The following is a 23,185-nucleotide window of genomic DNA, read 5'->3' on the forward strand; positions in this document are numbered from 1 at the left end:
ATATCATTTACCCTAATTTCAAACTTTTAATCTTCTATTGTTTCCCTAATGCCTTAACCTCTTTACTTTCCTGGATATTCAAACTCTAATTATCGAATACATTCCCTATATACATTTTAAATTTCTTCCAGTCCTTTGAAACTTTGTCATTTGTCTGGTCCCGGAGTCTTCCTGTCAATTCTGCCAATTCCATATAGTCCATCATTTTCATTTGCCATTCCTGCTTCGAAGGCAATTCTTCTTTTTTCCAATATTTTGCTAATAAAATCCTAGCAGCTGTGGTGGCATACATAAACAGATTAACATCCTCCTTGGGAATTTCTTCCCCAATTATTCCAAGCAAAAAGGCTTCCGGTTTTTTCGAAAATGTGTTCTTAAACATCTTTTTCAATTCATTGTAAATCATTTCCCAGAAGCCTTTTATCTTAGGGCATGTCCACCACATATGGTAGAATGAGCCAACATCCTGTTTACATTTCCAACATTTATTGTCGCTTTTGTGGTACATTTTAGCTAGCTTGACCGGCGTCAGATACCATCTATACATCATTTTCATCAAATTTTCCTTCAACACCGTACAAGCCGTAAATTTCATACCTTTCTTCCACAATTTTTCCCACTCCGACATCATCACATTAGCGTCAAGCGCCTTCTGGCGGTTCCCTCACTGCGAGAAGCAAAGCTATAGGGAACCAGGCAGAGGGCTTTCTCGGTAGTAGCGCCCACCCTGTGGAACGCCCTCCCATCAGATGTCAAAGAGATAAATAACTACCTGACATTTAGAAGACACCTGAAGGCAGCCCTGTTCAGGGAAGTTTTTAATGTGTGACATTTTAATGTATTTTAATTTTTTGTTGGAAGCCACCCAGAGTGCCTGGGGAAACCTAGCCAGATGGTCGGGGTACAAATAATAAATAAATAAATAAATAAATAAATAAATAAATAAATAAATAAAGCTTTCCTCTCCCCTTGTCTCCCAGAACCAGAAGAGGCATGAAAAGAGTGGAGGAGAGATCACTACCAATTGTTGCTACCGACTGGCAACATCTCTTTGGGGCTTCAGGCAGGATCTTTTCTCAGCCTGACCAGGTGACACCAAAGAATGAACCTAGGACCTTTTGCACGCAAAGCACACTCTACCACAGAGCCCAGACTGGTAACACCACCACCACCAAAAAAAGGGGGGGTCATAAGAGATTCCTGGTCTTTGGAAGGTTAAATAGATGCAATACCTTCTGTCAATTAATACCCAATGACAGAAAACTCTGATTAAAGTAATCTCTTTGCTGTGTGATATCCAAAGTCAAACACACACACACACACACACAGAGAGAGAGAGAGAGAGAGAGAGAGAGAGAGAGAGAGAGAGAGAGAGAGAGAGAGAGGTTCTGCAGAGGGAATTTCATTTATTGGATTATCTTGCATTCCCTCTGTACCACAATCCCACACAGTACCAGTAAAAATTCAGTCCCCCTCAGCAGTATTTTCACCTCATCTGGAGCCCTTAAAAATTAATTATCCTTCATTAAACAGTCTATTTTTTCTTGGAAATGTAAATGAAAGGGTTTTGCAAAAAGTCTTTTGGGTAAAAATGAAAAGGAAGGAAATTGATGCAAACATTATTTGGCCTGTTTAAATTGAAATAGGACTCATATAATAATGTTAAGGTACATTACTGTGGAGTTAAAATGGCAAGAAAGAGGCTGCATTCCTTCAAACAAAATCTGATTTAAACTATCCTGCTTCAGGAGAGGTTTTCTTTGATTTAGGGAAGTTAAGAATTAAATCTTTGTGAATTCTAGTATGAACTGACCTGATATGCACCTCCTGGAAGAATGTGCGGATTGCAACAGAACTATCTATTGAATCTTGCACTTCTCCAGTGTTGTGACACAACTAAAAGAAAAAGTATCATAATGTGCTTTAAAATGCCTATTTTGAATGATACAACATTTTCAGAGAAAATCCATGGGGTTTTTTCCATCCAATGGGATGGAACTGACACCTGAGCATGAAAGTGATGTATGAAACATTGACTAAAAAGAAACCCATCCATTCCTAACCTAGATGCAATGAACTTTGTACTGGGCAGGTATATTTGTTTGTTTGTTTGTTTGTTTTTTGGGTGCACTGAGGGCTTACCCTAATAAAACTTCATCTATGTCATGCAGAGTTAGCCCCCAGTCTCCCTAGACCAATGATACTATGCTCTATTTCAAAATGCCACAGCAAGAATCGAAGATTATTTTTCCCCCACAATGGGAGTAGATCAGGCATCCCCAAACTCGGCCCTCCAGATGTTTTGGGACTACAATTCCCATCATCCCTGACCACTGGTCCTGTTAGCTAGGGATGATGGGAGTTGTAGTCCCAAAACATCTGGAGGGCCGAGTTTGGCCATGCCTGGAGTAGATGTCTGCATTAGGAGAATAGCCTCCTCCATTGGTCCATTCAACACTTTTAGAAGACACAGGTCAGTGGCAAATTATGTGGTAATGACAGCATCACCCGAAAGGGGGAAATCTCAGCATGGGAAGCAGCCACACATCTAGTTGGATTTGGGTTTTTTTAATCTACACTGCCACTGAAAGCCTTGAGGAATGGCAGCCACAGAACTGGTGGTGGGATGGTAAGAAGAAAGTGGGAGAGAGCCAAAGAGAAGAAATGGGTTCACAATAAACTTATGACAGAATTATAGCCTATCTGCCGTCTTCTGAATTGGACTGTAAAAAGCTACGGTTGCTATGAACCTGGTGCGGCAGATAGTAGAAAATATTAGCCATCCAAGTGATGATTTGAAAACTTCCATTATCCCTAGCTCGTCAACCAGACCCATGGAAATTTTCAATGACTCTAACAGCCCATAAAGCTAAGACTCCAATGAAGTCAATACAAAATAGATTTACATTAATATAGTGTAAATAGGAAGAAACAGGGTAGTCTTGTATCTCATAGAAAGTCAAACACTAATGTGCAATTTTGCCTGTGATGATGTCAGGGAGTCTCAGACCTTAATCAGAATAGTGAATATAACATTCAGTTCTCCTGCTAAGGGGCTAATTACTTGATATTCAAAGAAGTCACATTCAGCAGATGCTTAAAATGACTAGGTCTGAAGCTTAATCCTAAAATATTGTTTGTTTGTTTGTTTGTTTGTTTGTTTAAAAACGTACTTCCGATACAGCTAACAAGTCAAAAAGCCAGACTAGTTAAACTCAACCAATGATGGTTGGAATGCTGGCCAGGATCACACCTGTTAAAGAGGATTATTAGATTATGCATTATTATTAGCATATGCATTATTAGCATATGCATACTAGCAACACTTATATAAGACAGGAATCCGAGCTTCTGTCTGGGATACTGCTGAAATCAGGAAATAGCTAGGACTGATGGGATATCTGGAGGGCACTAGGAAATTCTTTTATTGGGCACTAGGAAATTCTTTAGAAATGTGATCCCTTACCTGCACTCTGAAGAGTACAGCGAAGCATCTTGAGAAATGAAAGTTTTGTTCGTGGATATGGACCAGAGCAGGATGCATTTGCCCAAGCAGCAGATGTCTCTGTGTGTATCATTCCATCAGCCTACGTTGGTATGTGTTTCAGATCTGTCTTTGTGTGTGTGTGCACAGGGATTTGTCTGTCAAGACGGCCTGTGCACCAGTCTCTGCTTGTGTTATCCATCTGTCTAGGAACTTTTAAAGGCAAATATTTTCTTTCTCTAGGTAAGTTTGAATAAGCCTTTTTTTCTGGGAAAAGGGGAAGAGGTTTGGAAACACTTATCTGCAGTCATACCTCGGTTTAAGTATGCTTCAGTTTGAGTACTTTCAGTTTAAGTACTCCGCGGACCCGTCTGGAACGGATTAATCCACTTTCCATTACTTTCAATGGGAAAGTTCGCTTCAGGTTAAGTATGCTTCAGGTTAAGTATGGACTTCCGGAACCAATTACACTCATACTTCGGGTTAAGTATGCTTCAGGTTGAGTACTCCGCGGACCTGTCTGGAATGGATTAATCCACTTTCCATTACTTTCAATGGGAAAGTTCGCTTCAGGTTAAGTACGCTTCAGTTTAAGTACTCCGCGGACCGTCTGGAATGGATTAATCCACTTTCCATTACTTTCAATGGGAAAGTTCGCTTCAGGTTAAGTACGCTTCAGGTTAAGTACAAACTTCCGGAACCAATTGTGTACTTAAACCGAGGTACCACTGTAGATACATTCAAACGTCTGGTGGGATGGGGTAGGAGAATCGGATGACATACAGTCTGGATGCCTGTGTATCACATTTCAAAAGGTTCATGGTTCTTGAATCAGTTTACAAGGCCCATAACAACATGAGTTCCGGTTATCTTAAGGATCACCTGTTCCCTTATATCCCAATCTGATCACTGAGATCTTTGGGGGAGATACATGGCTTTTAACTATGAGGAGCTGTGTGTTCAGTGCAGTGGTGCCAGGTCTGCAGAACTTCCTCCCAGCTGAGATTGGACAAGTACCCTCTTTGCTTCAGGTGTATGACTAAGACTCTTAAAACTAAGGCAGCATTTTAAGGTAGCATTTGGTTTTGTGATAATTATAATTATAATAATTATAATTTATTATTTATACCCCGCCCATCTGGCTGGGCTTCCCCAGACACTCTGGGCAGCTTCCAACAGAATATTAAAATACAATAATCTATTAAGCATTAAAAGCTTCTCTAAACAGGGCTGCCTTCAGATGTCTTCTAAAAGTCTGGTAGTTGTTGTTCTCTTTGACCTCTGGTGGGAGGGCGTTCCACAGGGCAGGCGCCACCACCGAGAAGGCCCTCTGCCTAGTTCCCTGCAACTTGGCTTCTCGCAACGAGGGAACCGGCAGAAGGCCCTCGGCACTGGACCTCAGTGTCTAGGCAGAACGATGAGGGTGGAGACACTCCTTCAGGTATACTGGCCCGAGGCCATTTAGGGCTATAAAGGTCAGCACCAACACCTTGAATTGTGCTCAGAAACGTACCAGGAGCCAATGTAGGTCTTTCAAGACTGGTGTTATGTGGTCTCGGCGGCTGCTCCCAGTCACCAGTCTAGCTGCCACATTCTGGATTAGTTGTAGTTTCTGGGTCACCTTCAAAGGTAGCCCCAAAGGTAGTGATATTTTTATTATTATTATTATCTCATGTTCTGTGGATTATTTTTCTCTTTAGAAATGTGAATAATTAAGTGATAGATAAATGTCTTAAATAAAACAAAACTATTTCTGACATAACACTTCTAGTGAGTAGAAACAGAATCCAATTCAATAGTTATATGTTATAAGTAAAATACGTATAGTGTCACTCATTCTAAGGAGAAACACATACAAATAGCTGGCGAGTGTCAAATTTAAATATAGGATTGTTGTTTTGTCTGTCAATGAACAGATTCTAGGAGCAACACAGCCAAAAAACTAACCATACATGCTTTTGCTTGGACAAGCACATCTCTGTTTACAATTTAGAGAGAAGAGCAAACAAAAACTTTCACAGTGAGGGCTTCCGGGTTCAGCGCCAGCGCCGATCGGCGGGGTTTCGTCTCGTCTCCGAGACGGCCCGTCCCTGCTAGGAGTGGGGAGGGCAGCGAGAGCGACGCTGCGCCCCTTAGAACCTCGGGAAGGGCGTCCCGGGGGCAAATTTGCTCGGCACAGCCCCAATCCGGACTCCCCAACCCTTCGGCTAGCTCTAATAAGAGCTCCGGAGCGAGGAGGGTAGAAGTCGCGGGGGCCATTTTGAGCGGCAACGTTATTCTAGCAGGGAGAAGCTTCAAGCCGAAGGCGGAGAGCGCTGGATTCTTCCGAAAATAAAACGATTGGAAACAAGACTGTAAGTAACCTCACGATTTGGATTATAAAACAATTTGGATCTGGGAGAGAGGGGAGAAAAGAGGAAGCCACCCCCCCCCACGGCAACAAAAGAGACAGTAAATAGAAACCCGAAGCCGTAAACAGAAGATTTGCAATTCAAAAGGATCCCTCAAAGGCATCAAAGAGAATCTCCCCTTTGATGCAGGGTGAAAGGGGAGAGAGACTGTGGTTCTGAGTGCCCTGCAGCAAGAGGTAAAGACTAAGAAAAACCTTTCTTTTCCTCGGGAGCCGGCAGCCCAGACAACCCAGTGAGTTGATCAGGATTTATAAGTCAATTTTTATTTCACTTTGTATTTCTGGACTTTGTGGAATTTCTTTTTTGGTTTAAATGTTTGTGAAATGTGAGTTCGAACTTTATTGTTAATAAGACTTGAAGAATGCAGCCAGCTTGTTAAAATGGAGTCGAGAAAATAAACTGTGATCATATTCCACCCCACGTGACAAGTTTTGACCTTGGCAGGATTGAATTATGTCAACAAAAAAGTGTTCCCCTGAGTTCCAGCGGTCTGTTTTGACCTTAATGTGGGAAACAAGAATAGAGCTATGTCAAGAGGAGACACGACGGCAAGAGTTACAGCAAAAATTTCAGATGGTGATGGCAGAATATGATTTTTTAGAAGATGAAGCTTTTGACACTGAAAAAGATGAATGTGAGAATGACAATGATGGTGACTGTGATTTGGAAGGAAAAGATGAAGATGAGGACTGTGATGATTCAACACAAAATGAAGCACACCACGAAAAAAATGATGACTTTACTCTACAAAAAGTTGGATGGAGTGCCCTGCCTTTGAGGGGGGCACGATTGGTATTATTGGAACTCCAGAACACCCACAGGGAAGAAGGAAAAAATATGCAGAGAAGAGAAGAAATTCAGGGGTCCTGTATGGTGGCCTGGATGGCAAAAGACTGTAAACAGGGGGTGGGGTGAAGGGAAAGTGATGTTGTGATTATAAGGATGGATTAACAGGTTTATAACTGGTCTGCTGATTATGGAATTTGCTGGATTGGGGGGGTGGAGCCGGTAATCGGGGATGTAAGGTTAAATTGAGAATAGTTATAGTTTTAAAAGTGAATGGATTTTGGAAAAATGTGAAAATATGAAGGCTTATAGAGGGAGTAAAAATTAGGCACGGGAAGATAAAATGGGAGTTTGATTTTTCAGTGATTTGAATATTAGATGAAAATGTTAACAATTGATTTATAAGTTGTATAAGATACAAAGGTGTATTTTTATAAAGTAAGAAACTGTTGCAGATGATAAAAAAGGGATGAAAACCGGGGAAGGGGGGGGAGGGGAAGCCCACAAAATATGGTTTTACAATTATGAATGTAAGAAAATTTTTTCTGTTTTGTATTGTTTTTTTCTCTTTTTTTGCCCTTTCTTTTTTCTCTTTTTTCCTATTTCTATTTTTCTCTTTTTTTGGTATGACAATAGATGGTTGGATGGATGGCCTCCTGCGTACTGCCCTGGTTTGCTGGAGCTCCCTGGTGGCAGGGGGGGCTTTGGGGTCAGGGGAGGGGGAGGAGGACAGAAATCCAAGCATAAAATGGACCATCTCTGACTGTTCACATACATGGGATACTTCTGTGGCAGGGGAGGACCCATGTGGGTGGGTAGGAAGGAGGTGGAAAAGGTGTTTATGTATGTACCGTTTTTTTTTTGTATTTTGTAAAATTAATAAAAAGTATGTTTTTTTTAAAAAAAAAAACTTTCACAGTGAAAAGTAAAATACCTGCGAAGATAAAAGGTATCACTTTCCTGTGCCTGAATGGATTGTGTTTAGAAGAGAGGAGCTGTTAAACAGAGACATAATATAGATTTTTGACTGTTGTTCTAGAGAAGGAAAGCATTTTTCTCTCTCCTGAAGAATTCTGCACAGGTGACTGGCAGGAGTAAAGAACCCCTTTTATCAAAGATCAAAGCAGAGTTTTCTTCTTCGCCGCCACTGTCTTATAATCTCTCCATCGCTCACAGCTCTTCGTGTCACATCTGTTTGGTTCAGACTACTAAAAACTGGAGCTGTGTGTAAAAGGCCTGTTGAAATACTTCACCCAGTTTGTGCATAGAGAAATTTGGAAGACCATTTCAGTGAATTTCTCCAGTAGTTTTCTCAGGGCAGATTGGCCGCCATCTTGGACCCTCCACAAGACCTAGCTTTGTTGTGGAGGGAGCCACCACACAGAGAATGTTTAGAGAAAATACTGCAGAAGGACCTTTTTCTTTGTGGGTGAGAAAAATACAGTCTTAAGAATCACATAGCAACAGGGATACTATCCTCCAACAAACCCATAGTTTCAGTGCCCTCAGCATCTACATCAGTAGCTTCTTTATGATGGTAACAAGGAATATTGGAAGTTCCCTTCTGGCTACAACATGGTCTGATCCATGCCTCACAGTGGTCTACACCCAGAAGCATGAATCTGGAGTTTAATATATGCTCTGCCTACTTTCTGCATTAAGGGTTGAGACCAAGGGAGCCGATTCTGCCAGTGAGCAGTTGCTTCTCTCAGATCTCTGCTACCCTCCCCCCCCCTTCCTGGGAAGATTTGGGCAAGTAGATGCTCCCAGAATTCCCCCTTACAAGAAGGAGATGAGAGATTCAGGAATCCCACCAGCTCGTTCTGAAGTAAAAACTGAGGACCTGTGCAATTTCATAGCATCCTTTTTCCTAATGATGTTTATCTTAGGCTTCCATTGCTTGACATCCTCCTTCCTTCCTTCCTTCCTTCCTTTCTTGATCTACCATCTTGCTTTCTTTTTCCTGAGCCCGAGAACTATGTTTCATCTTTCTGGCTCTGCCTTTTAAAATTCCATTTCAAAACCTGTCTGCCTGTTTCCCCTCCTGAACGCTTGTTTGTACTAATCCCTCATCTTGCCTCATGCTCTATTTGCCTTCTAATATACAATTTAGGTGTCTTGAGTGCCGAGTGCCAACAAACTATGCCTCTTGTACTAATTTTGTTTTCCTTTAGGACAAATGTAATTGCTAGTTTGTCCACAACAGCATACACTTTATTGCTACTTCTCTTGGTTGAATTCCTTCGGGTTATTATACACATACACAGAGAGAAAATGATTCATAACACAAATTCATTTTCTAAAAAACAAAACAAAAAACTGCATAGCTATTGCCCAAAATTTCGCTACGTCACTAAGCATCACTGGACTTAGTTGTACTGTATATGGATGGAGCCAGCCAGGAGTTTCCTGTTACAGCTATGTCCTGTTTAAGAGAGGCAACAGAGTTGCCTTGCCTACGAATGAGACTGTCCTCTTAAACCTTCCATTACATACTGCTGTTGTAACATTGATATACATTGATGCCTCGCAAGACAAATGCCTCATGCAACAAAAAACTCGCAAGACGAAAGCGTTTTGTGATTTTTTTGGTGACTCGCAAGATGAATTTTTCTATGGCCATGCTTCGCAAGACGAATTTTTGTTTTGGTTTGTTTTAAATCCCATGGGAAACCGCGCTTCGCAAGACGAAATTTTCACAATACGAAACGACTCGCGGAACGAATTAATTTCGTCTCGCGAGGCATCACTGTACAGTTTGAATTGTTTAAATGGGACAGAAGGATGGCCATCTGTCACAGATGCTTTAGTTGAGATTCCTGCATTGCAGGGGGTTGGACTAGATGGCTCTTGGGTGGGTCTCTTCGAACTTTATGATTCTATGATCTGCACTAGGCATTTAAAGCCATGTCATGACAATTTGAGCAGTCGTGGTTTCCTGAAAAGTATCCTGGGAACTGCAGTTTGGTTTAAAATGCTGAGAGTTGGTCCCTATCCCCCTCCAACGGCTGCAATTCCCAGAGTGGTTTCACAGTCAATCCCTCTTCACAGGGAACTCTGGAAATTGTAGCTCTGTGAAGTGAATAGAGGTCTCCTAACATGCTTTTTGGGGTCCGAGGTTCTTTCCCCCTGTTCTACAAGCATCTGGTAGGTCATTGTTGAAGGAAGTACACTGAATCAGATGGAACTTTGTTCTGATCCAGCAATGCAAGTTTTGCCTTCTTATGTAAGTGGAATAAAATGGCATAGGATCAAAGGCAGAATACAGAGGAGGAAGGTTACACAAAAAGGCCTGAAAAGTTCCCAGCCGGCGTTTAGAGGATTTCATAGAGGACAGTCTCTCCAACAAGATTTCATTAACGATTGTACAGATTCACTGACATTTTGTTTCAAATGTGTCTTACAAAGGACCTAAAGCATGAGAAGCAACTTCTGAGCACCAAAAAAGATGAGTTGAAGAAAGTGCCCTAATCAAACCTTTCATTGTTCTCACAAAAGACACCACAATGGGGACAGCACTTTCATTCCTCTTTTGGAAAGAGGCTATGCTAAGTATTTTCAATTCCACCGAGAGAGCAAGAAACAAGGCAGGGGGGGGGGGAATGAAGTCCTGCTTTAAAAAGGAAAAATAATAATAATCAGCAAATCTCAAGGTGAATCAGATTTAAAAGCTCCAAAAATGGACACCGCTATTCTGGATTGGGGAAAAAAAGTTATGTACTGTAACTGACTTTTTAATATTGAAAAATACTGGGGTACATTTTTAGCTCAGTCGGAACCATATAACACCTTGGGGGTTTTTTTGTGCCATTTCGTTAAGGCTGCAGTTCCTAAACACATTTACTTGAATGCTATATTCCACTGGAATTAGTGGGGTTTTATTTCCAAACTCCAGTGTAAGCCTATGCATATTTACTCAGAAGTATGTCACAGTGAATTCAGTGGGGCTTACTCATAGATAAGTGAGTCTAGGGTTGCAGATGGGTAAATGTGTGAAGGATAAATATATGAAACTCAGCTCTTCAGATCACATTTTAAGATTGGCATTAATTGAACATGTTTTGTACAGGTTTGCTCAATTACTTGGTCTTTTCCAGAAGACAGACTTTGTGAAACCCTTCCTAGGTATGTGTGCTCAATCCAGTACATGTGTAAGCATGCATATGTCTTTAAAAATAAGCTGCAGAAGCAGTCCAAAAGCATGAGTGCATTTTCTGCAAATAGACTTTGCTAAGCCCTCCATTATCTATCTGCTGTCAATCCATTACATGTGTGCGCTTGCATAAGAAAAATCATAAGAACCGCCAGGCTCGCCTGCTCCCACCTCCTCCTCTGGCACGGCTGAAATAATAATACTGCCAAGCAGATCAGAAGCTTCTATGCTCATATAAGATTAACTGCAGCTTGCCATGCTGTACAAACCCATGCAAACTGTGGTTAAACACAACTATGCTTAGTGGAAACAAGCCATCTTCAAACCATAGTTTGGCTTGCTTCACTAAACATAGTTAAAATTAACCACAGTTGAGTGTTTGGATGACACGCTAAACTGTGGTTAACCTAAAAGTCAAAGCTTCCAGTCTCCCCCCCCCTTCAGGGCCATACAGGAAAAGGCAATGGGTACACGAGCTCAGTGGGGACTGGGCTTGTTCACAAATGTAGCTAAGGAACCTGTCCTACAGCTTCATAGGCAAGCTACACAGGATTCATCACTGATATACAATCATCACATGATTTGCTGTGCTGCAAACAGGCTTCAAATCAATGAAATCCAGTACTGTGTTATTATTGGTGCCATGCCACTAAAATCTCTCTTAAGAAGTGATGGCTCAATTATTTCAAAGCAAGTTACCATCAAAACTAGGGGTGTGGGTTTTTCTTTTAAATAATAAATGTTTACCAAATTAAATGTATTTTCCAAAGGGAAGATGAAAAAAGAGCTGCAGAGGTGATTTCCCACCCGCACACTCTTCAGATAACTTCTGCTTTTAATTTTTAACAAGATGAATAATTATTCTCTCTTACCTGCCCACCATAGTAAAACTCTTCTGAGTCATTATCTCCTTCTGAATCTTCTTCAACCGCACTACTGTGCCTTGATTCCTGCTTAAAAGAAAAGCAGATGAACTGAGTAAACTTGAAATACAGCTCTCTCTTTTTTACCTTCCTCTTCTTCAACTATTGGAAGCTTGTGCAGCACTAGCTAATTCTGAACAATGAGCCAAGAAGTCCCTGGTTTGAATGACAGCTCTGCCATGAAATCACTAGGAAGCTTTAGGTAAGCCCCTCTATCACAGCCCTCTAAGACTTCCGCTATGGCCCTCAGGACTCCCTCTAACCTTGCTTCACATCCTTATTGAATGGTTTCTTAGCCTGGCTAGAATACATCCTTTAATGTATTCTACGGGATGGAAGTTGGGGGAAGAGGAAGCTAACACTGCATTGATTGTTCCACCCACTTTTGCATCTGACTCTGCTCACTATATGGTCCCTGGAAGGTTGCCTAGGAATTAACGTGGACCTTGGGCTGAAAAAAAAGGTTGCACACTCTTGATCTATAATATGGACTGTATGTGTGAGAGAGAGGAATACAGTGGTACCTCGCAAGACGAATGCCCTGCAAGACAATTTTTTTGCAAGACGAACGCATCTTGCGATCTGATGGTGACTCGCAAGACGAATTCATTTTGCGAAAAATTTGTCCTGCGAATCGCGGTTTCCCATAGGAATGCATTGAAATTTAATAAATGTGTTCCTATGGGCAAAAAGAGAAATTTCAGTGCATTCCTATGGGAAACCGCGATTCACAAGACGAATTTTTCGCAAAATGAATTGACTTGCGGAACGAATTAAATTCGTCTTGGGAGGCACCACTGTAATGATATTGCCAATTTACAGGGTGGTTGAAGAATCACAGCTATGAATGTGACGTGCTCTGGACACTTGAAAGAGCTACGCAAAAGTGAAGTGTTGTTACTAAAAAGAAACAGGTCTCTACCAAAGCTGGGTCCTTGCTGCGTTCGCCTTAGGCCTCAAAGTATCCCATGTAAAATGGACGGCTTCAGGGAGGCCAGCAGGAGCTTGGCCAAAGGAAACACCAAACTACCTGATGAGGTCATCACACAGGGTGGCACACTGATCTAGGCACTAAGTTACTATTAGCTGTGAATACATTCTTGGGGATTCTCTGAAGCAGTAAAGAGATATCCCAATTTATACAGTTCACAAAAGTGTGACTGTGTACACAAGCGAGACTGTAAATGGTGCATGGTCCAGGTTGAATGCACAAGATCTCTATATGATCACAACAGCCTAGAAAGTATATGGAAATGGGTGCTGGCTTCCTGTGTGTAAAATGGAATATATCAGCTATTAGAAAACCTACCCAAGCAATGCTCATTAACTTCAGTGCAGTGACCGCAGTGTCCGTTATATTCTAAATATCAGAGAATCTACATGAAAATAAACGTCCTTTTCCATCTGTAGTAACTGTGTCAGCTCCTGTTTAATGAAGAATTGTTTGACCAATCTAAGACATGTCCAAATCACATTCAGTGTACTCGTTCATACTAGTTTCTCTCTCTCTCTTTTCTCTCTTCTCTTCTCTTCTGTTTCCATGCAAAACTGTGCATAGCATTTTAATTTTTTGTTTTTTTTATCCAGTGAATTAGCCTTATGTCATTACTATGTACTAACAGTGACTTGTAACATAATGCAGCCAGGTCCACAAAATAAATAAATCTTGGGCATCTAAATACTTGGTGCTGGCCCCTAAGCATTTTAGCATTATTCCATTCCTGCAAAACTGTTGTCTAAATGTACAATTCAGACACTGAGAAACTGAAAATACTTTCCCAACTCTTCAGGCAATAGACTGTCCTGGAGGAACCCTTCACATAATAGCATGCTTCGTTCATTTCTCTATTTGGAGGAAATTTCAGCGTTTGAATCATCAGAAGGTTGCAGAACCAGGAGGACAGCTATTTAAACAAGGTTCTATAAACACTGAGCTACACAGAGGACACATAGCAGGTAACTAGCAATGTCATATCCCTGCAGTTTACATAATGACTACATTACTGTATATATTAGAATCCCATTACCCACATTTCCCCCTTTGATCAAAACCATTTTTGATCTAGGCTATTGTACTTTCTTCATTCATGTCTTGTACACAGGTCTGTAACTGAATGGAAATCAGCTGTGTAACTATCAGAGAATAAAAGCAAGAGAGATCTGCTCAAAATCACATTCCATTTGCCAGCAATTTCCACAGCTTGTGATTCTAATCTTTTTACAGTTACCTTCAAATTCTTGCTTTATGTGCTTCATGTACATAGACAGGAAAACTGTACTGTCAAGAAGTATTAAACAAGAAGACTTTTTTTTTAAGGATCACCCAATTTTCTGGAAAAAAATATGCTGATTTATTTTATTTTCTCCCTATAAGTAACCTTAACGAAAGGGGAAACATGCTGCAACATCTACAGTTCGCTGTAACGAAGGAGCCTTCTCAAATGCATCATCATCACAGATGATCAAATCATAAAATGGAATAGCATGCTGTGAATGTTCGTAGGCACAACTCTTGCCCAGTTCCCACTGAAATGAGAGTTTCACAGCAGCACTGAATTTTATGAAAGAGAGGCACCTAATAGATTGTACCCCCTCAGTAAAACTAGGTTTCAAAAATCCTTTTCCAGGCTGTTTGGATTCAATGTAGTCTCTGCCATGCAACAACTTGAGACACTTCTAGGAACATAAGAAACTGCTTTATATTGAGTAAGACCACTGACCAAGCGAGGGAAACAGCAGACAGAGTCTCTTTATGCAATTAGATATTTGGAAGATGAAGGTTCCCAAAGCTTGGTGAGACAACCTTTTGTTCTTTCTTCCCATAGGCCCAGTAGTGCTTTCTTATTTAGACCTCTTTCCACAGCCTTAAAATCCCTCTTCTCCCTGCCACCCACTCAATGTGGTGTGTGCAAATCAGTTGGTTCCCAGCATTAAAATCAATACAAGTAAAAAGAAAAGGGGGGGGGGACAGCTCTCTGAAAATGTTCAAAATCTTGTTTTCCCATTTGGAGCGGGAAAGAACTTGAGAGAGACATAATATTTGGCAATTATTGTTTCTGAGCATTACTAAGGTAAAGGGACCCCTGACCATTAGGTCCAGTCGTGACCGACTCTGCGGTTGCGCGCTCATCTCGCATTATTGGCCGAGGGAGCCGGCGTATAGCTTCCAGGTCATGTGGCCAGCATGACAAAGCCGCTTCTGGCAAACCAGAGCAGCACATGGAAATGCCATTTACCTTCCCGCTGTAGCGGTTCCTATTTATCTACTTGCACTTTGACGTGCTTTCGAACTGCTAGGTTGGCAGGAGCTGGGACCAAGCAACGGGAGCTCACCCCGTCACAGGGATTCGAACCGCCAACCTTCTGATCAGCAAGCCCTAGGCTCAGTGGTTTAACCACAGCGCCACCTGGGTCTGAGCATTACTAGGTCGACAAATTTGTATTCTAGACCAGATCATAACAAGTGTCTGCAACATCACTACTGATGGAAGATCACACCACTTTTATTTATTGCTTGATTGATCAATGTTTATTTACGACTGGACTACCAGCCAGTCTTCAGATTTTATTCACATCAGATAACCTGTACACACAGGTTCCATGGACATGATATCATCCTATTCATTTCTCTGGCAGGGACAGTTCTGTGTGCGCATTCCACTAAAGAGTGAATAGACCTTTGGACAAAAGCTGGGGCTCCTCTGACCATCCTAATTTGGCAAAAGTGGTTTCTCTGGCTTTTCTTAATTTACTCCGTGATCTGTTTGCAAGCATTGCACTAACAAAGCAACACTGTACCTCTCCATTTTCCCTTTGCAACCTTGATTTTATGGATAAGCAACAGTTGACATCACTGGTTTTTCGCAATTCTGGAAAAAGAAAAGAAAAAGGGGGAAAGAGGACAAAGTTAGCAGGTAAGAATGCTAAGGGGAACTTTCTGGTCAGTGACCCTGGACTTTGATATAAATACCCGCAGGACAGAACTAAACCATAAGAATCTGCCTGAGACTGGGTCAATCAGTCTGTCTATCTATCTATGACTGTATTATCCACTCTGGCTTAGCAGATCTCCAGAGTGTCTATCAGAGGTCTTTCCCACCTCCACCAACTGGAGATGAAGGTAATGAACATGGGACTCTCTGTGTATACATCATGTGCTCTACCACAGAGTTATTGACCCTTTTTCACTTTGATGTGCAGAAAGCAGTGGGGCAGGGAAACAGACATGGGGTTCTGTTTTTTAGATTTACATTTCAACAACAACAAAAATTAAACAATTCCCACATATCAAACGTCGACTTCCCTCTCTCTTTTTCAGCGGTTCCATGAATTTACCCTCTTTTCTTCTTCTTCTTCTTCTGCATATCCCAATTAACTCTACAGTGGTACCTCTACTTACGAATTTAATGCGTTCCGAACGCACATTCATAAGTCGAAAAAAATTGTAAGTCGAATCCCAAAGGAATGCAATGGGAGAAAAAAATTGTAAGTCGAAGGAACCCTATCTAAAAATTCGTAAGTAGAAAAAATCCTATCTAAACTGCATCCAAGATGGCGGATGGAGCTCCGTTCGTAAGTAGAAACATTCATAAGTAGAGTTATTCGTAAGTAGAGGTACCGTGTTTCTCACATTTTAAGACATGTCTTATATTTATTTTACTCAAGAAAATAAGCCTATGGCTTATTTTCGGGGGGTGTCTTATTATTATTTTTTACTAACCGGTAAGTTGCTGCTGCTGCTGAAGCGCCGACAAAGCGCCCAGCAGCGCGCGCCGCATGGAGCCCCGAGCCAGCGGGACCCAGCAGCGCGCTCTGGGCTTTTTCTTCTTCTTTCTCTTTCACCCTCCTTCGCCAACAGGGGATCCATCATCGCCTGTTCTACCCGCCCAGAGTGCAAGAGATCGTAACTCCCCGCCTTGCAGTCCCATTCATGCTTCACACACTAATACAACTCCTTCCTGTACAGGATGTATTATTACCATCATTTTTTAAAAAATGATCCGGCGCTCTGTGTGTGTGTGTGTGTTTTGTAAGGCATGGTTTGAACTCTTCCCAACCCAAAACTTTGCGCTTTGCCAAGGCAAAGCTGGGAAGAAACCCCACGAGTTCCCCCCGCCCAGTGCTGGCGCTCTGCAGGAAGGAAGCGATCTGGTTGGGCGGTGCGGCGCGCGCGCGGCGGCGGCAATGCCCGGGCTTGGCAGAAGCGGGGCACCCCGGGTGCGTCACCGAGGGCCGCCGAAATCACTTTTGTGACCCAGACTCACAACTTCGACTGCACACAATCGCGAGCGCACGCATGCCTCGCGCCGATCCGTTTTCTCGCCGCCTGCCTATTATCTTTTCGAATTAGATTAGTAATAACCGAAAGAGAAAAGGGAAACTTCAGCGTGAGCCCCAGCAGCTAGGACTTTGCTTTCCGTGCCAAGGGGAAAGGAAGGGAGGAGGGGAGAGAGAGCGGGCAGAAAGGGAGGAGGGGAATAATCGCTGGCGCTACACGGCGAAAGAGAACGGCAAGTTATGGCTCCACATGGAGCGACTGTCCCGAGATAATTGGAAAACAATCCTGCACTGTGTGAGCGTTTCTGCAGACCACAAGGCGCTGCTTGGCCCTTCCAGTTTGCTGCTGCTGCACGCCACGAACAGCGGAGGGTGAAAGGAGCAGCACCGGGTAGCCAGAGTAACCTCCACCACCCCACAGCCACAACGTTTCCCAGCACAGGACGATTGAGGCTTTGTTGGCGCTTCAGCTGGGTCCCGCTGGCTCGGGGCTCCACACGGTGCGCGCTGCTGGGTGTTTTGGCAAGGCCCTCTAGAACTGCACTTACGGTAGCACTACGGCTTATTTTCGGGGTATGTCTTATATTTTTTCAAAGCATGAAAATCGTGCCATGGCTTATTTTATAGGCACGTCTTAAAATGTGAGAAACACGGTACCACTGTATTTATTCTTTTCCTCATCTAATTCATATATGTTTTAGAATCTGCAAGTTTTTCCAGTAACCCTGCTAATGTCTTAATTTGTTTACAATTTGTTTGTAAATATTCAATAAACAATTTCCTTTCCTTAATAAAAAGTTGGTTGTCTTGATTTCTTAATTCTTCCGGTAAGTTTTGCCCTTTCTGCATAGTCCATGAATTTCTGTAGCCATTCTTCTTTTCTCGGGACTTCTTCTTCTTTCCATTTTTTGGGCGAATGTCATTCTTGCGGCAGTAGTTGCATACACAGACATAGGGTTCTGGCGCATATGGCAAAGCTAGTACAAGAATTGGCACAATCCTCAAGGATTTTGCTAAAAATCAGATTCCAGACACTGAATTTTCAGTGCCCATCTGTGTTTAGAGAGCACCTTCCCTGCGTACTGCCGCCTTCCACTGAGAATCTTCACATTCCAGCCTGCGGCTGCCAGAATCATCTGGCGGGGGCGGGGAGCCTCTTAATGTGGTGGTGGTGATCTGTGTGACGAGGCACTCAAAATGCTACAAAGAGGGTGTGATTAACAAACCCCAGGAAGGATGTTTCCAGTGCCATTCCCATGGTGAGGTATCAGCCCTAAGTTAATATTTCATACTCTTGTAAATCTCACATTTTATTTTCCTGCCAGCTAGTGTTACCGTGCTATTTTAAAACTATTGTAGAATAAATGTTCTAATCACATCTGAGTTGTTGATTTTAATTGCAATTCCTGTAAAAGCTAATGTGAATGTATTCCAAATATAATTTCTACTCTTAACCACGGACGTAAAAATGGCCATTAAGTCTTGATGGAAAATACAAAACTAACGAGTTAGGTGTAAAGAAAATGGTCTATGTTTACTGTGGCCAATCAGAGCTAGCCTAGCACATTTTGGCATTGTAATAGCCAAAATTCTGAAATCACACTTATCCCTTTACTTACTGATATCTTTGTCCTGGCTGCAACCTTCATGTTTCTTACTATGCAAGAGCAGTCAATGCAGTGGGATGGTGCTACGCAGCCTCCCTCCCAAAAGCAGGGCAAGGAAGGCACAAGCAGTGGCGAACAGTGCCGCTTGGCTGCCCGGGGCAGTGCTCCCTGGGGTTGGGGCGTCGCTCCCCAGTGTGCATGTGTCCTGACGCATGCGTTGTGACATCACGACGCACACGCCAGGACAAGCTAGGATGGACTGTGCATGTCCGCACATGGGCAGTCTGTCCGGGTTGGCACTGCTGCTCTGCTTGACCAGAGTGCTCGGCCGGCGGCAGCACTTGGGCGGTGGCGGCGAGGGGTGGGCCAGGGACCAGGGGCGCTGCCCCTGTGCGTTGCCCCCGTGCTGCCGCCACCAGACTGGAGCTAGGGGCGGCCCGTCCCCTACGCCCCTCCCTTGCTACGCGCCTGGGCACAAGGTCAGACATGCGTTGGCACAACAGTAGAATTTCTACTGGTGCACCCACACAGTCTCGACTTCCTTGCCACCCAGCCACTGTACTGTCCTGGTAAGCGGCAGCAACAATGCAGTGGGCAGGGTGGCACTGCTGACTGGCTCCTCTTCTTATATGAATACATATCTTTAACCTCTGTTAAATTACACCTGGCCAAGTTCTAGGTATCACCAGCCATCCTTAATAGAAGTTGCATCAGTCAGCTGGTAGGGAGTCAGGAATGGATTGCCCCGACTAACAACTGAATTATCATTGGTATAAGACAATGCTTTTCTCTCTCTCTTTTGCCTTTTGATAAGCCTTGGGGGTGGTTGAACAGATCTTCCATGGTTTAAGGAGCTTTCCACTGCCAAAGCCAAGCATTCCCACTTCTTCAGTGCATCACAAGATACAGACTTGGGTCATCTCAGCATTACCTGTAGAAATTTGGTGGAAAATTATTGGAATTGGCTCTGTTGTAACTAATACATCTTCATCATTATCTGAACTGGACACGTAGGTATTGTCTGTAAAAGGAAAAAGAAAAACAACAAATGAATTTAATGTGTATAAGGATTTAATGTGCAAAGATTACATACACTCCCCAAGCACTCCATGCCGTGCGTCCATCATTTTAGGATAAAAACAGGCTCATCGTTAAGCTCTCTGGTTCCTGCCCCCCAGCCCAGCAGTAGATACCTGCAATTCAAATCCTGAGCCCTAGAAACCCTGTAGGAAAAAAACTGCAGCCCTGCACTAGCTTTGACATGCCAAAGTCAGAAAGCCAAACTGTGGGAAACAGCCTTTCCTTGCCTCTGAGAAATACATAATAAAAGCATACTCAATAATCAGTTGTATAGATTTAGGCTGCAATCCATAACCCACTTAGTTGAAGCCTTAAACTACTCTTTTTTTTCTAGCTGTTCATTGATTTTCAGTCTCATCTAGAAACTCAAACTAGAAAATGGTTCCCCCACCACCACCTGAACCCATTTCTCTTTGATTTATTTGGTTTAAGGATTCAGGATATAATAAAACCTGAAACAAAGATACCCATTAATTTTGATTTACTTCATCTTGTCCCTACCAGGGCACACCTTGGTGTTGGCACACAGCCTTTGCAAAGGCACATGAACACACTGTTCAGGGGAGAAAGTTCCACCCTTCCTGGGTTCAGTAAGTGAAGGATGGGTGCTCTCTATCTGCTGGCAATAGGGTCAAGCAGTTATTCATTGGAACCTACTCTTTAAACTATAATGACTCCTAAAGGGCTCCTAAAAGAGTCAGTGTGCTATATTGTATTGATTCTCAGTAATGGGACTTTTAGTTTCCACTATGTGTATTGTTAGCTTGCATGTGTGCTGTAAAGATTTCCCCCATGCACTCTGAAAAACATACTAAAGTTAAGGTTGCACACACACCGTATTTTTCCATGTATAAGATGACCCCATGTATAAGACTACCCCCTCTTTTTTTGAGCCCCAAATTAAGAAATAAACATTTTAAACCCCAAACGGAACAACTTTGATATTTTATTGATTGAGGTTGAATCCTGACAAGACAAAAGTACTGTTTTGGGAGAACAGGAGGCGGGTGGGTGTGGAGGACTCCCCTGAAGGACCAGGTGCGCAGCCTGGGAGTCACTTTGGACTCACAGCTGTCCATGGAGGTGCAGGACAATTCTGTGTCCAGGGCAGCTGCTTACCAGCTTCATCTGGTACGCAGGCTGAGACCCTATCTGCCTGCGGACTGTCTCGCCAGAGTGGTGCATGCTCTGGTTATCTCTCGCTTGGACTACTGCAATGAGCTCTATGTAGGGCTACCTTTGAAGGTGACCCGGAAACTACAACTAATCCAGAATGCGCCTCCATGGACAGCTGCGAGTCCAAAGTGACTTTTGTCTCAATATTTACGGTATGTACCATATTTACTCCATGATCACCAGCAGATGCGAATGCTGATTGAGGAGCTACAACTGCCAGAGCTGCCTGAGTGAGTGTGCTTGGGGAATGGGGCGTCTGGGTAGCCAGGGGGTGGCTGAGGCAACCGGGTGGAAGGGACAATGTCCAGAGTGGGGGCATCTGGGGGGGGAGGAGTACCAGACCAGAGTTTGTGGTGAGGCCAATAGTGAGGGGAGGCTGGGGGAAAAGAATATAGATGGCAGCATGTATTCATTTATATATTTAATTGCAACATTCCATGTATAAGACAACCCCAAATTTGAAACTTAAAAAAAATGGGGGAAAATATCGTCTTATACACGGGAAAATACGGTATATAGCCTTAACACTTCTCCCCTCTCCCTCCCTTCCCCCCCCTCTATACAGTGGTGCCTCGACTTACGAAGGCGATCCGTTCCGCAGCGCTCTTCGTAAGTCGAAGCTTTTGATTGTCAAAGCGTCCATTGTGTGCATGCGTGAAGTGCAATTTTGTGCTTTGCGCAGGCGCAGAATGCGCACGCGGTGAAAAGACCTCCGGGTTTGCCGACTTCGTAAGTCGAAACCTTCGGAAGTTGAGTCATTCGTATGTCGAGGTACCACTGTATATATAAACACCTTCTTACAAGAACGTTTAGGAGGCTTACAACACAATCCCAACCAAGTCTACTTAGAAGTCAATCCTACTGAATTCAGTTGGGCTTACTCCCATGTCAGTGGGCTTAGGATTGCTGCCTTATTGTGGTCGGAGTTGTGGATTGCAATCGTTTTATTCCTATAATTAGTTGTATTGTTTGCATAGAGCATATCAACAATCAGGAATGCTAAGAGAAGCCAGATGATGTCAGAGGCCTATCAAGAGCAGCTCCTGGTTCCCACAGTGAACAGCTGGGTGTCTATGGGGCTTCCACAAGCAGGGCGTAGAATCACAGAATTGTAGAGTTGGGAGGGTCATCTAGTCCACCCCCCTGTGATGCAGGAAATGAGGGCATGAGTGCAATGGCACTCTCCCATTGTTGGCAGCTGGTATGTATGCCACCCCTGATCCTGGAATATATAAAGCAATCACAACCAGCAGCCATAGCCTTCATGAATTATTCCAATCCTCTTCTAAATCAATCATCTAAAGCAGGGTTTCCCAATCTTCAGTCGCCAGAGGTTTTTGGACTACAATTCCCATCATCCCTGACAACTGGTTCTGCTAGCTAGGGATGATGGGAGTTGTAGTCCAAAAAACAGCAAGTTTGGGAAACCCTGTAAAGTGACTGCAGGTGGAAGCAAGGCAAGCAGAGCACACATGCCCTTGATTCTGCTCACACCCCAGGCCAGCCTAGGCCAGCCTGCCAACTGAACTGAAACAAAGCTGCACTGGGCCGGCTGCCTTGCTTAGCCTGAGATACTGGGTGCAGACATTGCTGTCAGCACCCATGACCTCCAACTGCAAAACCTGCAGCTCCAAAGAAAGGAATGCAAGACCAGAAGGAAGAACAATGCGAATCTTGGAGGAGGGAGGATGAGATGATAGAAGAATCCACTCATCAACAGTGGCCGTTCAAGTGACTTTGTAGGTGAAACCTCTGGCAGCTTCTGTCATGGCAACGTGGAAGGAATTCCTGCCCTAACCATTAAGGAGGAGGTGCAGGGTACTACAGACAGCCCCGCTGCTGAGTGGAGAGTCACCTCTGTGGATAGTAGCGCTTGTGCCTTGGAGACTATCTCCTCAGCGATCATGCACTCCTGTCCCACGCACCCACTGCCCCCTCCCACTAGGAAAATTCCCTTCCACTCTAGCACCACACAGTGGCCTTTGATTGTTTCACTTAGCAAACCACTTCGCCAGTGGCATACGAATCACAGCGTGGTAAGAGAGGCAAAGATTTGTGCAAAAGATCTGAGCCCCTCAAGCCTTTATGAAACATTGTCCATGTGTTATCAAGTGAGACATGAAGATTAGAAACTCTCTTTAGCTTCTGAATGAGATCAGAGAGTGGGCCCTTTAGTTACATTGGCAGTAGATTACCCCATCATTGATGGCTGTAGGCAGAGAACATTCTCTCTCTCTCTCTCTCTCTCTCTCTCTCTCTCTCTCTCTCTCTCTCTCTCACACACACAC

General features: G+C 43.3%; 1 protein-coding gene across 5 annotated transcripts in view; it reads right to left on the reverse strand.

The window, feature by feature from the left end:
• The window catches only part of PARP8 (poly(ADP-ribose) polymerase family member 8), a 168,811-nt gene that overhangs the window by 69,466 nt on the left and 76,160 nt on the right, over nt 1–23,185 (reverse strand). For 3 of the 5 annotated variants that reach the window (XM_035100408.2, XM_060280307.1, XM_035100413.2), the window contains 3 exons: nt 19,573–19,662; nt 15,556–15,626; nt 11,707–11,787 (listed from right to left, as the gene is read on the reverse strand). In XM_035100408.2, the coding sequence (XP_034956299.2) occupies nt 11,707–11,787; nt 15,556–15,626; nt 19,573–19,662 (242 nt within the window). The remainder of the gene's footprint in view (nt 1–11,706; nt 11,788–15,555; nt 15,627–19,572; nt 19,663–23,185) is intronic. The other 2 variants (XM_060280306.1, XM_060280308.1) reach the window with 1 other exon arrangement.

This window comes from Zootoca vivipara, chromosome 11 (genome assembly GCF_963506605.1).
Source record: "Zootoca vivipara chromosome 11, rZooViv1.1, whole genome shotgun sequence".
Lineage (NCBI taxonomy): Eukaryota > Metazoa > Chordata > Lepidosauria > Squamata > Lacertidae > Zootoca > Zootoca vivipara.